The sequence below is a fragment of the Topomyia yanbarensis genome, chromosome 2 (assembly GCF_030247195.1).
Source record: "Topomyia yanbarensis strain Yona2022 chromosome 2, ASM3024719v1, whole genome shotgun sequence".
Classification (NCBI taxonomy): domain Eukaryota; kingdom Metazoa; phylum Arthropoda; class Insecta; order Diptera; family Culicidae; genus Topomyia; species Topomyia yanbarensis.
Window position 1 is genome coordinate 71,094,910 of NC_080671.1, and position 16,867 is coordinate 71,111,776.

The window sequence follows — 16,867 nt, forward strand, 5'->3', positions numbered from 1 at the left end:
AGAACATGAAAAAACTAGTAATGGAAATTTTATTTTTCACTAGGGATCATCATAAATTACGTAACGCTTTTATGGGGGGGGGGATTACAACAAATTATGACATGTGTTGACATATGGAGGAGTGGGAGTACACTAGAACGTTACGTAACATGTTTTTACTAAGTTTTGCTGTTTTTGTATTTCGTATTTATCTCATCAGTAACTAGCACCATCTGGTTATCTAGTTAGGTGATGTATCTAAACTAGTGCCCAAATTAGCACTATTTAAACACCATAAAAATCTAAACAATTCAACCGACATATGTGAACGCCTAAAGCAACTGACTTGTCCCGAGTAATGTCCCGAGAAACAAATATGGAAGCTCTGGATTCTTGACAAAAGTTCGAATGCGTCGTTCACATATGTCGTGTGAACTGTTTGGATTTGTTTGTGTCTAACTAGTGCTAATTTGGGTACTAGTTTTGATACATCGTCTTACTAGACACCCAGATGGTGCTAGTTACGGACGAAATGAATTCGAAACACAAAAAGCAAAACTTAATTTAAGTTAGGTCTTGTGTCCTTAATACGCAAAATAGTTTAATCTAATTTTTCCTTTTGGGAATTTATTGCATGTTTTTACTGAAGGAAGTAATTTTTTTAAGGATTTGTTACGTAATAGGTGAGGGTGAGGTAGAGAAATTTGTGACAATTTTTAACATGGGGTAAGCAATTTTGGGCAATTTTTGCATTATGTAATTTATGAATGGTCCCCTAGTGTTGTTCAAAAATCATCATCAGTAATTCTGGTCCATTCTACTCCATTTACGAACTAAACCGTGGGTTCGTAAATTGAATTAGTTCGTAAAAAAGTGTTCGTTATTTGGGATTTAGTTAGTAAAACAAGTTCGTTTCACATTCTTATTAAAATTCGATGGTTGAGCAATATTATCGTTAACCCTAACAATATGGGTATTTTTGGAACGGGCTTAACAAGTAGATGATGAAAATGGACGACTGACGACTTTTTTGAAATCCAAGATGGCGACTGTCGGTTGAACAATGTTCTCGATAACCCTGACAATATGGGTATTTTTGGAATTGGCTTAACAAGTAAATGACGACAATGGATATTTGAAATCGTTGTAAAATCCAAGATGGCGACTTCCGGTTGAGCAAAATGCTCGATTATCTTAACAATGGGGATATTTTTGTAACGAGCTTAACAAGTAGATGGTGAAGATGGATATTTGGAACAATTTTTAAATCCAAGATGGTGATATTTGATTGATGTGGGTATTTTTGGATCGAGCTTGAATAGTGGATGATGGAAACGAGTGTTCAGCGCCATTTTGAAAACCAAGATGGCATCTTCCGGACGAGAGAAATTCTCTATAACCGTAACCATAAAGGTATTTTTGAAATTGACTTGACAAGTAAATGATGGAAATCATCTAAATTGGCTTCTGACATCGATTTCCGTCATCTACTCGTTAAGCCCATTATGAAAATATGGCCATTGTTGAGGTTATAGAGAATTCATCTAAACCGGAACCCGCCATTTTGGATTGTGTAATGTCTTGAGACATCGCTTTCCGTCGTCTACTCGTTAGCTCCATTCCGAAAATACCCATATTGTTCCGACATCCCCCTTTTAGAAAATATCCATAGTTTTTTTTATATTTGGATTATCGATGTTTTAACCTTAGGGTCATTCGCCTTTTTTCGGGTTAGATAAATCTCTTCAGAAAATTCTCTAACCCTCCGTGCGGGGTTGGGAATTGAACCCAGGTGAGCTGCGTACAAGGCAATCAATTTACCAACTACGCTATGCCCGCTCCCATCCATCCATCCATCCATATTGTTGAGTTTATCGAGAATTTAAAGTCGCGGAACGGAAGCTGCCGTAGTTGTGCGTGAATGATTGCAATTGCGTGTTCGTCTATGTGTATTATCGCGATTACATGTTCGTCTTTGTGTATAATCGCGAAGGACTTGGACGTTTGTAAGTTCCCGTGCTCGATCGCGTTAGTATTGGTATGTCGCGTGGACTTTTGTATGCCGCGTGTATTAACGTATACGTTAGCTCGTATGTATAAATTCGATTTTATAATTGTGTATCCATTCGCATAATCGCGTGTGTTCTTGGATGATCACGCTGACCGTGAATCTGATACTTAATTTTTAGTGTACCGTTCAGAAGCTAAAAGAGAATAAATTCGCCCATATCACGAGGTGTCCTAATCATGTTTCCATAGAAAATGTTGTGCAGCGGATTTTTTTAAAAAATATTGGTCCAACTGAAGGCATGGACCTAGTCTGCTAGGACCGAGATAGAGATTTCCCGGCGTGACCGATTCATTAGCGCGCGAACATGGGTGTTTGTAGGTACCTGTTTGAGACCGCGTTTACAAGTTTATCAGTAAATATTAAAACATTTTTGCGAGCCTGCGGGATTTGGTGTGCGTAGATGATTGCGAAAGTCTTAAGCGTTTGTATGTTAACGTGCTGAATGATAGAAGAGAGTGAGATTTTTCATATCAGAGCGTCATTTTTTATTGGTCAAACGGAAGACAAATCGATGGCCTTGTACGCAGCTGACCTGGGTTCGATTCCTAACCCCGCACATAGGGATTTTTCAAAAAAGAGATTTCTCTAAGCCGACGAGAGGCGAATAACCCTAAGGTTAAAACCTCTATAATCAAAATAAAAAAGAGAGATTTTAAGTGTATATTGGAGAATATGCAATTGATTGTATTAGTGTATGTTTGAGTCTAATTTAATATATAGTTCGTTGTTCTCTACAGTGAGTGTTGATTGTATAACAGAGTGTTGAAACTATGTGTTAGTTTTGATTACAATTGATGGACTATTATTATAAACACCAGCGTAGGCTTTTTGTGTGTATCTGGCATTGATACATACAAAGCGTTGTCTGAGCAATGGTAGTAGCTTGTATTTCAGTTCATTAAGAACGGAGTTAAGATCAGTTTACCGTGACACGCAATGTTTTATAGACCACGCTTTAGTATCTGGTACCAGATCGAGCAGTAATACGTCGATTTTATTATTGTGCGTGTACTCGGTAACCTTGACGGTAAGATCTTTGCACTCTGTGACGCGATCAGGATTCACATAGTAAAACCTTCTTAACCGTACTTTTAAACGATCTCAGCACTGAATTGATTGAGTTCCATTCTCACCTTCAACAGCTAAACGCCAGTATGCTGCTCCGAAGTAGGACCAGTTTGAGCTTCGTGCATTTGGATAGATATGATTTCCACAGGAGGAATAGGAATCACGGTACTTTACCAACGCACAATATAAAAGCAAGCAAAATAGTAGAACAGCTCATACTGTAAGCTATACATAAAATCCATTCACGAAAATACAATCCTGAGGAGATTAATCTCAATATTTGCAAATTTAATTGAACACACATATAAACGGTCAAAATGATACTGAATTCTTGTGCGTTGGCCAAGAAAGTGTTTCCATGTCAAAGGCCTGAACTTATTTTTAAAATTTTTGAGAACTTTATTATAAGAAAGCTATTTTTTTCGTGAAAATAAAAAAAAATATTTTAAAGATATTACTGCGCAAAGTCAACAAGGTTTTTTCAGTTGTCGTGCCGGATTGCAAGAGAAAGGCTCGATTGATTTTTATAAATATCAAATTGAAGTAGTATCAAACTCTTCAATGTTAATTTTTTAAAACTCTTCAAATTAAAAATCTTTTTGCATATTTTAAGTCTTTAAAATAAAAGAAAAGTTTAAGTCTTTAACCCTTTATAAGGCAGTGGTAACTATATTTCCCCCCTTTTCATTTCGTTCTTAACGCAGAAATATGAAGTGAGAAGTGTTACAATCTTATGAAATCTACTCGTTAGGAGTCTGGTTACTCTTCTTATTACTTTTTATTGAGATACAGTGAGAAGTGTCAGGTTGGCGAAGAGTTTTTTGAAAAACATACGGCGATTTTCTTTTGGACAATGAAATTAGCTCGACCTTGAAAAAAAATACTCTAGACCCTATAAGTTGGTGATGCAAATTTGTAAAAACAACTATTTTTAATCCGTAAATTTGGTTTATGAGTGGTAAAAAGATACAATGAATAAATGAACGTCTGTAATCTGTGGTCTCATTTTTCAACTTATCCCCAGAATCCAGGTGTTATTTACTGTTAATCAGGTAATAACCAGTAACCCACCTTAATTTCTTTCTGAATTTCCGATCCAGCTCGATTTATCTTTATATTTCCACCAACGTTTTCGAACGGGCGGTAGCACGTATATTTTCAAAACAGTCTTTATTACGAAATAAATGTAAATATATACTAAACTAAGTGAAAGAACCGTATTTCTATTAATATAACATCCATTAATAGCCCCAAACTCTGGGGCCTAAAATGGGTTAACATGGAAATTTTGAACCACGCGCAAAGATTCAGTATGATTTTGATTGTTTAAGTGTGTTTGTTGTTGTGATTGTTTGTGAATAATATCATGGATGCACCGCATTATATAAATTTAACAGCGTGGAAGTGAATGGAAATATTTCTAAAGAGATTCTAACATTTGTTTCGACTTTTAACTCGTGCTGTTTGTTGATTAAATTCGTCATTTAGTATACTACGGGCAATACCGATTCCAGTACTAAGGCTGAGCTCGCCTCGTTGTATGAGCTCAAATGTTCTTAACTTCACGTTAAACTGCATTTCGTGGAACGAGAAATATTCTTAATGCAGTGAAGTGTAGTGAAGCGGCTCTGGATCGTGCAAACCGTTGAATTGTCTCGAAGAAAATTTTGTATCCGACTTCTCATTTGGGTCCCAGAGCTCTACACGAACAGTGACTACACTGAAATGATTTGTGAAGCACGTTTATTTTGAATTTAGTAACAAATCAGCATTTCCGCAAAGAAAGTAATATGAATACATTACTATTCACGCTGTTCTTCAAGGTGTTACATTGCTGCTTGGTGTTTGGTGTGAAGTATCTGACGACTCGAAGCTGTAGCATCTCGATATATTCGTTTACTGGTGTCGAATTAAGAAATGGTAATTTTGTGTGGATAGGTCGATATTTTGCAATTACTAAATAAACTAGTTGGAACGAAATTTTCATCACGCAGTAATTTAGGTAAAAAGATTGAAAGGCGAAACCGACTCCCTGCAAATCAGAACATTCGAAACAATAGTTTATTTTTACGAGGTCAGTGTATATTATCCTATTATTCGCCACTATCTACAAATAAAACCATCCTAGGAATTTTCTTTTCAAAATTGTGTTTTTTAAAACCGAGATTAAGATATATTTCGTCACGATGATGTGCTCCCCTTTGTCATCAGACTGGAGCCGCCTATGCTAACTAATAACTGCAACAAATTTTGATGATACTTGCAAAACAATTATCTAAATCATGCTTGTCTTATCGTGCATTAACCCCATACGAGCTACCCTCAACTTTTCTCTTCAACAGTTAATCCGTTCCAAACATGTACCTATGTACTAGATCATAAATAGATGCATTTCTACACCTTAACGACCAACTCCCTCGACTCTTCAGTCGGCGTTGAGAGTGACACATTTTCTATCGCATTCCCCATCATTTATGAAAAGTTTGGATTCGTTATCGTTCCACACTGTTTCGAACCTCCCAGGAGCAAACTCGGTGGTGATGAAGTTGAAGCTGTTCTGCACAAACACAGTTCATCACATGTCAGAAAACTTTTGATGGCCTGGACTATGGCACTTCTGTTGTGAAGGGGCCACAAAATTGCTGTGGTTTTAGACGTGCAAACGGTCCATGATAATTTTATGCTATATAGCATATGGAATCATATTCGTTTATCTCACTTCCCGCAGTGATATGGTCTTGTCATTGTGATTTATTTAGTACAGAAGTAGAACAAATGCAATCTAGGTATTGTTAAAGAGAAAAGCTAAATCGTCTGGGTCGATTTGCATTGTGAAATTTAACTGCACCACAATTTTGAAGAGATTGAAGAGTCTAATTTTTAAAGCTAGTTCGCGAACGAAGCAATGTTGATGTGGATTAAAATATCTAATACCGCCTATTGGAAAGCACATTTTTATAACGCAAGAAAAACTATTGAGTAATAAACAGTTCGATGCTTTACACTCCTGTTGGCACTATTGCCATATACATTTCGGATATTCCCCTTCAATTTGTACGCTAAATTATTTGTGATAAACCATTTTCATCGGAGACTACCGTTTCCATTCCAGGTCACCGTTGCGACCCAAACAGGACACGAGTCACCCGATCTGGCATTCAACCCGGATAAGATGACCACGGACAAGCACTGCTATGAGTGCAAGGTGCGCTACAGGGATCCGAAGCCGCAGGACCTGGTCATGTACTTGCACGCCTGGAAGTACAAGGTGAGTTTTATATTGTATGGGCTGTCGTAATGAGCGTTTGCTGCATACATATCTTGCATTTGCAAATGCAATCGGTACTATCCTTGTCCTCAACACACAATGTACTGGACCAATTCACTACCACCATACGTACTTTGTATAATCATACCGTGAAAGCATCATCACGTCTGCACACACTCTGGGCGTTTGAAAAATCAGTGCAGACGAACGTTGGATTATAATTAGTGTGGAATTGCGTGCACGAGCATAGAATGAGTAAGAGATATTGCGGGGAACGACCCACGTGGCTAAGCTGCAAATAACAAGCATTATACTGATATCAAAGGCATGTGGACATAGCAAGTTACGAGTGGCTATTCATGGCACACGACCATTTATGGGTGGATAAGTAAACTATTACATTTGCCTGTTTCTTTCGAAGAATAAATTTGCTGCTTCATCACACTTTCGAATAGCAATTGCAGGCTATGATAAACTGAATAAGACAAATTTTTATTTGATTTTAGAGAAAACTATCTATGATTTTGTACTGCATAGATACAGTGACAGATACTGTTCTTAACATATCTTAAAATGTGAAATGCGTGGAATGGCTACTCGTTTAGCCGCACTTAATGGCATCGTCGATTTTTAGAAAAACATCAGTGTCAAGCAGCATATCTTGAAGTTTTTTGTGTGTGGTCACTTCCATTTCGAATCACATAAAAATGCGACTCGAATGATTCAATTATCTCTTGACATTAGTCGATTACTGTTAGCAACTATGTGTAAAATAATCTACTTGTTATTAATCGATCAATTGAATAAATGACATTATTTGGCTGATACATCTAGCAAAAATATGCTGGCTTTTTAAAATAGATCTTCAAGAAGAGCACCACCATATTAAGGACTGTGATGAGGAAGCCCACGCTCGCCAAAGTAAACATTTAGTTCTTCCACGAAATATGAAATTAAATTTTCCAGTCAAATTTTCAAGAATGTACTAATGAACTGAGGTAACCAATTTTTTGGTTTCGATTAAGAAATTTAATCGATTGATGGCTAGATAAATAAAATTATTTATAAAATACAATCTTATGACCGTGCAAATCTGAACTTTTGAATATTTTAGAATTAAACCGGATCCAGTTTGAAAATAAAACAATGATCATAGTGCATATTCTATAGCATTTTGCTGTATAGAAGTGCTTCAATGTGAAACTAGAACTGAGACAATTACATCCTAGAGATAATAAATAAGTTTTGTTATATAATTTCAAACTTTGTTTTAAAATTTAAATTGGTATTCACCGTCATTTTATTTGCTGCTTAATTTAAAACATGCTTAGTATTGTGTTTTAAATACATATTGCAGCAAAGATACTCAGACTGAATGAACAAAGGAAAAGTAGTTTTGAGTCCAGTAGCATGGCATGCATTTTAAACTAAAAAGAATACTCGCTCCAACTGCTGCTGGGGGGAATAAATTCTAGTTTGAAAATTTTCAGTTTTATATTATAGAACTGTCAGAACTGAAACACTTCAAAACTTGTCCTTATTTTCCCCAATCTATCGAAGCTAAGTGTACGTGCATAATACTCTTTTTATGTCCAAAACACAGTTCTATACTTGTTGCAAATAAAAAAAGAAAGATAACGGCAGCATACAGTAGTTTTAAAGTTGGAAACAGAACTTTTTGAAATAATAAATCAAAACGCTTTGCTGGGGATATGATTTTTTCGTCCCAATTTCACTTTAAAACTCCCATATAAAACCCTGCGTCCCTGAATATACGCTAAGGAATTTAATTGATATAAAATACAAATGCTTGCAAATATATTATAAAAATAAAAACCAATCAGTGCTTTTTCTTGGTCAGATGGTACTACTTTTGAGTTGACTAACAAAAATCGCACTAAAGTTAAAGACGCTGAATCCTTCTGGTATAAAAATAGCTATCTCTATCGTTTGTTTATCATTTATCATTGTCATTCCAATTGAACACGAGACCTGTCGAAAGTACACAATCCGTAGAAAATCTCATTGAATCCTTCTCAAACGAGGGCTATCAACAGGTTTCGTGCTCGATTGGAATGAAAATAGTAAACTTTCATTTCGAATGGTAAGGGACCATCCATAAATGACGTTGCATTTTTAAAGTGATTTTTAACACCCCCTCCCCCATCGTAGCATTTCGTCACAAACCTCTAAATACCCCCTAGTAATGACGTAGCTTGACGGTAACTACTCTCCCCCTCCCTTGACCACGCAATTTTTTTTAAATAAAGAACGATGTTAGTTATTCCCCTTTAAAAAGCTAAGTAGCATGACATGACCCCCTATCCCCTGTCGTCACACATCATCACAAAATACAAAACTACCCCCTACCCCATATAATGCTACGTCATTTATGGGTGGTCCCTAAACAAACGATAGAGATGGTGAGTTTTTATACCAGAGGAAGGGATTCAGCATCTTTAACCAAAGCCTCCAACTAACATCAGCCTTTCAGTAGCCACAAATCCAGTTCAGTTCACCCGCGCTTTAGAAATACCTACAGAAGCATATTATCAGATAGCTTAGTGATAAAAAACGCATCACGTATATCCGAAATATGAAACGAGTGTGCCAATATGGCACTATGGACCTACAAATCGCTGAAAACATTTTGGCATGAGAATTCCAATCCAAAGCACACATATGCATAGAAATAACCCAACGCATGCTGGTACGCGTGTTGAACTCAATTCGGAGCCACCCTGTCCACCCATATTGCAGATCGGGTGTACATGGCTCGAACCTGTCACATTTCTATACTCGTTCGTGTATGCAATGTTTCGCACGATAGACTCTGCACACAGCGGGGAGGAGGTGAAAGGGTTGTATACGGTTTGGCTGTATACTGGTTAATACCACCACAGCCGACGGCCATAGCGTCTACCGCTTGTTGTACCGTTCGAACATTATAGTCACGATGTTCCTCGTTTGATATGCGAGCAATAAATGATTCAAAAAAATGCACGGCCCCTCTATTTATACCACTAGCACTTTGCGAAATCGAATCGGCTATTGTAATATTGTGTGGCCTATAGACGGAATATTCTTTTGACGTCTGATTATCCAGGCATGGCAACCGCCATAAGATGGAGAAGTGCATTTCTCCAGCCAATGCAATTTTAATCCTACAACGGTTTCGTGACTTTTTCTATACGTAAACGGTTTTGTGGGGTACATTCGTACCCCAGCACTAAAATTGCTCTAATATGCCTAATTTATATTTAATTTATTATTAAATTGGATAGTTTCATTCTAAAACCATTCGTAAAGAATCCTGTTAAAAAATATTCGTGTTTTGTCGATTTTATCATGTAACATTCCATTTTTTATAGAACAAGTTTTAAAATACGTCAAAATACACTTTTTTCTTAATATTTATATTACTCCGGTAGTTTCTATCTGATTTTAACCATCTATGCGGCTTAGTGAAGATCGTTAAATTTCGTTTAGAATAATTTGTAAATTATACAAAAACCGATCAAAAATTTTATTTATTCCGATGCTTTTTTGAACGCCAAACGCCAATACAAACAGTAACAATACAGCAATGTGCAATAGCAGAGACAACACAGGACGGCGTTGAAAGGACTGATAGAGCCGGTGCATTGTACGTGTATATAAAGTAAATATGTTCCAGAGCCTGGGCCACAGAAAACGACGAATCGAGTGGTGCATGGTGCATTTTACATACAAGTCATTTTCACGAATGTGTTTTGCCTCATTCACCCGCAAAAGTAAAAATAACGATAACGATCCGAGCGCATTTTCTAATTACTTTGCTATAGTAGCTTTATTATATCAAATAACAGATTCTATTGTTCAGCAATGTTGAAGCTTATACAATTTTACACAAGTTTGTCGATATTTTGCTTTTAAAAAAAGATATAATAAATTTTCCGAATTATGTACGCATGACAAAACACTAACGTAAACGGTTTTGTGGGGTACATATGTACCCCAGGCAAACTTTAAGCAGGCACTGCTAAGTTGGCCAAGTGAAACAAATACGTTGTACCTGCTTTAATGGAAGTTTAATAATCAAATTGATTTATGATAAAGTTCGCTTGCGGCCAAAATAAACCGTAACGGAATAACACGGATTGCAAATAGCTCTGGGGTACAAATGTACCCCACAAAACCGTTCTAGGGTTAGCAATTTGAAACGCTATATAGAGACAACAGTCAAAAGAGTTCCAATTGAATTGCAGCTGGACTCTGGTTTAGACATACCCATCATATTCAGGTAAAACTGAGGCCCCCAAAGACATCTCCAAACGGATTATCAGGTTCTGACAGCTTCAAGAGACTAATTGGGCATAGAACCCATGTACCGAACAAAGTACACTATCGGAGAAATCTAACAGAAAGATAATGGATATATTTGTTGTGTTGATCTTTATCTGAATGTTTTAGGCTTCGATCAGATGGACAAGTTTGGACTCTGGGACGCAACCAACAACCAGATCAGCAGATAATAGTATAACTGTGCACTACCGCATAAGTTCAACTCACTCTCAAGCCAACTGCTCAGCCCGTATTCAAATCGAAGCCACATGGAAGCCGTTGATGAAGACGAACTGAATCGACTGGAAGATTTTGGCATCATCATTCCAGTCATCTCTACGGATTGGGCAGCTACGTGGTGCCGCGCCGGTTGTTCTGCTGAATTGAACAGCGCACTGGAATCAAACAGCTACCCACTTCCACTCCCGGAACACATTTTCAGTCGGATGGCAAATTGCACGATGTTTAATCACATCCTGTCTGATGCATACCTTCAAATCGAGGTCGATGAGGAAAGTAGCAAGTTTATCACGATCAACAGCCACGAGGGGCTCTATCGTTTCAATCGGTTTCACGCTAGGGGGAAGAGCCATCCCGGTGCTTCCCAGCAGATTATGGATGCCATCGTGGTCGGTGGTCGCACTACCATGCAGAATGAAAGAGTACGGATTGACGGTCAAGTTCGAGAAGTGTCGCTTCTTTATGGTCCAGGTACCTAAGCCAGCTTCTTGATACGAACGGTTTCCGCCCTGGCCCAGACAAGCTTTAAGTTATTTTCAACATGGCTCCGCCTCATGTTGTTCCCACGTTTCGATCGTACCTGTGTGCTATTAACTATTGTAGGAAAAGCTCACACTTCGCCTACCGCTGGAAGAACTGCTCAAGGAAAGTATCAGTTTCCAGTGGTCTGATGTATGCCAGCGTTCTTCTGATCGTTTTAAGGAAATCCTTCATGCTGAGGCCTTGAGATAGTTGTGCCTGCAGATACGTCGAACGTGGGAATTGACGTCCGTGTCGCACACCGATTTCCAGATATATCAGAGAAAGCAATCTACACAGAAAAAAATATTTTGTGATTTTAAGTTTATTTTCATGCACATATTTGGAGCATGAATAGAAATGTAAAATTAAGTTCCACCACAAATACACACGACTTATCGTGCTTACTTCAACGAATTTTATTAATATTACACGTGGATTGAAAATTGCAGTTTCTTTAAACGGAAAACCAATGCACTTCAATGTATTTTTACTCGAATACTGCTGTAAAATGAATGACATTACATTACACGAATGAAAGTGTAAAATTGTATGCTGTTTGATGCTTCAATTGATTTTAACGTAATTTTCAATAATATTTTTGATTCAATCGTTTTATGTTTACATTCGTATTGATTTACATGTCGTTTAAATGTCATTATTTTTATGTGTGTACCGCGCATTCCGAAGCTTTACTTCACCCGAGTCCCGCTACAGCCACATTGAGAAGGAAGCCCTGGGTCTGGTTTACGTTGTCTAAAAATTCAACAGAATAATCTGGGGCGGATATAGCGTAGTTGGTAAATCGATTGCCTTATCGATTGCCTTATTGTTCTTCAGATTGATCTTAGCGATTTTCGATTCAAAGTGTATTCCACCATGCTCAGCAAACCCTTGCCATGATTCTGTACGACTTCCATATTGATTATGTTTCCACAGACCATTTCAAGCATGCAGATATTCTCTCGCGTGCAATTAACTCGCATATGAAGCCTGATGAGGATCACATAATTGCATCGATTTAGGTTGAAACAGTTATCTGCAACATCGTCTGCCAGTCAATCGAGCATCTCCCTGTGACGTTTAAAACGATATCCGCTGAGACCAGCCGTTCTAGAAAATCGTGGGCTCGTACATGAAGGTTATTCAAAAGAGGCGAAATCTTTTTTCGGTACAGCGGAAGTCCAGTAATTATTTACGCGTCGGGAATCACTGTACTTGTCGCAAAACGTTTTGACGTACGGTGAACGAATTGCCATCCCAACGAAACTGCGACCTAAAGTCCTCGAGTAACTACACATAAGCCATTCTGATAACGACCTATGCAATCATTAGCACACAATTATTTTTATTGACCAAACATCTCTGATCAAATCACAGTCCCTGGGCGAGCTTGCCAAGAATGCGCCTCAGTTTCGAAAGTCGAATCTAAGCCGAAACTTAAATCGCGACGGACATCTGGGAAACCTTGGCAGCGATTCAGCTGTTTCAGACCAATGCCCGGTCGGAGTGCAGTGTGATGGAAAATAATCTGCTGAAAGCCTTTTTGGTCGACCGATGCGAACGTCTATGGAAATACTTCATCCACCCAGCGAGTTCATAAAGTATAACAACAGCAGAAATCAGGAATCAGAATATATTGGCTCAAATTGCATGTTACCCGTATGTAGTCGGGAATTTGTGCCTCGCCGTATTTTCTCATCATTTTCTAAGCCGAAGACAAGAAGAAGGAGGAGAGAGAAAGTAGGTTCCGTAGTCAGATTCACAAAGATCACATGAAAAAGACTCAGCGCGCTGAATAGTTGCAATGTGATAATTGAGTGTGCGGTTAAAGCCGGCCACTGTGGAGCTTCTAAAAATGTAGGGGATTTTTCCAAATCACTGGGCACGGTTGTTCTAGAAATGCCTTTGTTTGGCAACACGTTTGTAGATTTCCCCAAAAATTGCGGTGCTCGGACGAAGCTCAGGACCGTATTTTTCCTCTGATCCAACTTGTCGAAATTGGTAGGACGGGCTCAGGACGAACGAAGTCAATCGCTGAACCTGCTCTGGCCAATTCTTCAGTCCATTTATTTCCAGTAATACCGGAATATCCGAGCACCCAGACCAGGTGGCTAGTGTTGACAATGCTTAGTTCTTCGATTTGAGCTAGACACGCGATTACTAGTTTGGGCCGTGATTTGTCTGAGCTAGAGGCCTTGATTGTAGCCTAACTATCGGAGCAGAAGTTTATAACTTTGTCGGACAAGTTTTTTTGAAGGGCACATAATCACGAAGATTTCTGTTTGGAATAGAGTACAATATCTACCTAGCGAGTGAGACTGTTCCCGAACCCGAACCCGAGAATAAAATTTTTGTAAAACCCAAGCCCGACCCGACCCCGATAATTTCGAAATTCAAAAACCCGACCCCGACCAGAGCAAGAAATTTTATTATTTGAGAAACCCTATCTGAACCGGACTTGTTAATACAGAGATTCAGCCAAAGATCCCGGAGATTTTTTATTTCAGGCACCCGAGCTGAATCCAAGGCTCATCCAAAAGAGTTATAGAATCACTCAAACCTGAAATACCACCATACGCGTCCAGTTATATCTGACCTATGGCAAAACGAATTACAGGCGAGAGGAATTTGCTTTTATATTTACTGTTATTGAACATTGAATTTGTAATGTTCTGGGAAACTTATAAATAATCTTAACCGGAAAGTAGGATAAATCGGCGGTTAACGCATGGGGAAAAAGAGACATAATGATGGCAGATTCCAACAATCTTGTCCGTCATACTTAATCAAAATTTCAAAATTTTTATCGAAAGCGATTCCTGCAAGAGTATTTTTGTGTAATTTATCAAATATATTAAATTAAGCCATGTCAATTGGTAATTCGTATTCTACAGTTTACACGACGTCACCCGCGTTACTGGTTTGTAGGGTCAAACTTTCTTCAAATCGTGAAAATTCATACATTTTCATGAAGGAACTCCGGATCATGCAACGACCCAGCCTTTGTTACTGGGTTTCATGTATGTACCAGACCACTGATTAGATAATGGCGCTAGTATACCATTACCGTAGAAGTGCCATCGTTGATAGATTTTCTCTACTTCCCGTAGATTTCTATTTGCTTAAACCAATATTTTTCGACAAATTTAGTTTGACTCGGTTTATTGATGATTATAATGGAAAATAAATCGCATGGAGATTTTAGACGCGAAACACTTATTGTTGAATTCTCTCTCTTGACCATATATTTAAAAAAGAAAATAATTCGGGCATTCTGCGAATCTGAAGAAAAGCAATTTTATTCATGAATAAAAATAAAATATTTGAGCATCAGAAAATATGACGAATTCTAGCGATTCAAAGGTGGTAAAATTTAGTACAAATATATGTGTCATCCATTTGTATCACGAAGTAAAGTCAAATACAGTGAAAATCCATTTTAATCAGCCCCTAATTTTGTCCGCTTTTTAACCCGATTTCATCAGCCAGCCAGAGTAATGAGGCTATGTCTACGGAATAATGTTAAATATTTTAATAGCTTCGATTTATTAAATAAAAAAATGTGTTGTCGTTGTTCTCATTTTGTCAACCAAAAATACACCAAAGGGGTTGATAAAAAGGGGGTCTTCAGTGTACTACAAAAAGAGACTGGGCGTTGTGAATAGACGTATATAGCGTCAAGAAATGGTTGGGTGTGATCAGTTCAAAAATTAAATTCGAAAAAAAAAACCGGAGCCCGAGCCGAACCCGAGTAGTGTAAATTTACAGAACCGAAACTCAAAAATCCGAACCCGACTATCTCTAGAAAGCACCAATCAACGCCATGGGCGCCAATCTTTGCAGATGGTTTAGCTTTGGTTTGTTGCATTAAGTCAAAGATTGTTCTGCTGCAAAGTCCGGTAATTAGTGTTTAGTAAACGTCAGCAAACTCGTAGGTTGGAAATCCAAGCTCATTGAGTTTCCTCAACAAGCTGTGTCGGCAATTAGCTTTCATAGCAAAACTGACAGAACGCCAACCTGAGGACAGCCGCAAATATTCAATTTCCTTATCTCTGCCTATCTCAGTGACGAGCAAAGAATGCCATTACTAAGCATTGCGTTTATCCAACCCTAGATAATGTAGACACCCCATAACTGCGCGTCACTTCCAGAATAGACTGGAAGGACACATTGTCAAAAGCACCTTCAATATCTGGGAACACACCCAAGCTAGATTGCTTGAGCGAAAAGGCCTTCTCAGTGTTGTAAACAATATCGTGATATGTATGTTGCATTTTGTGCAGTGAATATTGAACTAATTCATATGTTACTATGTTTCAGTTGCCGCAAGGTTCTACTGTATCGATTTTATTGGCTATTTTCGGCAAATTTAAGACTAAGAGACAACGAAAACAATGAAATTGAAAGACGGAGAGGTATTCTACACTGAATCAGTTGGTAAAAAGTAGCTAAAAATTCAAATTCTACTAGCTGAGCTGTGTCATTAATTGCTATCAGCCATCCGGGTGTGTAGAACGAAAAAATCAAAAAGTAGTTCAATCACAATAGGATCGGTGCGACACCGATAACTTGGTGTCGATTGAATGCATACGGCACGGCTTGATGCCAGTAGAATAAAAAATAATGATCGCATGGTCGTTCTAGGCGAGGATTTGTGAAGTTTCTTTTGCCGGCGTTGGTGGTAAAACATGATGATGAGTTATGTTCTATTAATCACCATGCGGTAGACTTGGGTGCAACGCCCAACTCCTAGTTAGCAGAAGGCAAAGGACTCTTCACATTTCCTTTCGATCATGCCCATATGAGCCTGCCTAGTTTTCCGTTCTAAGTTTATAACTGATTCACTCTAGAATACCTATCCGTCTTGCAATTTCATTGCTTTCGTTGTCTCTTAGTCTTAGATTTGCCGAAAACAGCTAACAAAATCGATACATATTCAACTGAGTTAACGTTCCTGAGGTGATGATCGATTGTCCGTTCCAAAGCTTTTTGAAGAAAAAAACTTAAGCCGATAGTTTTAGCTTCTTCATAGCTTGAGCGCGATGATCACACCAAATTCAATAATCGAATTTCCATAAAAAAATTCTTCTTTGGTCGAATGCAATAGGCTGGTACAATCGGGTAAAAAACTGACAAAAACTAAAAGTTGGAGATAACCGATAGTTTTGAACAAAATTCTTAATAATTGTCGAAAATAATCTGATCTAATTACACGATCCACCAAAAATGACACCAACAGAGCATGTTATTTTTGGCTGGTTTAACATGCGGTTATCAACATTTAACACTGAAGGATTTACTATGACGAACTTCTTGCTGGTATGATTTATTTTTCTCTAGTTCATTTGCCACTTCGAGAAAAGCAGTGTACACTTTTAGTCCCGGCGGTTCATTTT

The 16,867-nt window shown here is 38.0% G+C and overlaps 1 protein-coding gene across 4 annotated transcripts in view; it reads left to right on the plus strand.

Moving 5' to 3' along the window:
* Positions 1–16,867, plus strand: part of LOC131678404 (pseudouridylate synthase RPUSD2-like) — a 711,893-nt gene that overhangs the window by 680,100 nt on the left and 14,926 nt on the right. For all 4 annotated transcript variants that reach the window (XM_058958552.1, XM_058958551.1, XM_058958549.1 and 1 more), the window contains one exon: positions 6,231–6,386. In XM_058958552.1, coding sequence (XP_058814535.1) covers positions 6,231–6,386 — 156 coding nt within the window. The remainder of the gene's footprint in view (positions 1–6,230; positions 6,387–16,867) is intronic.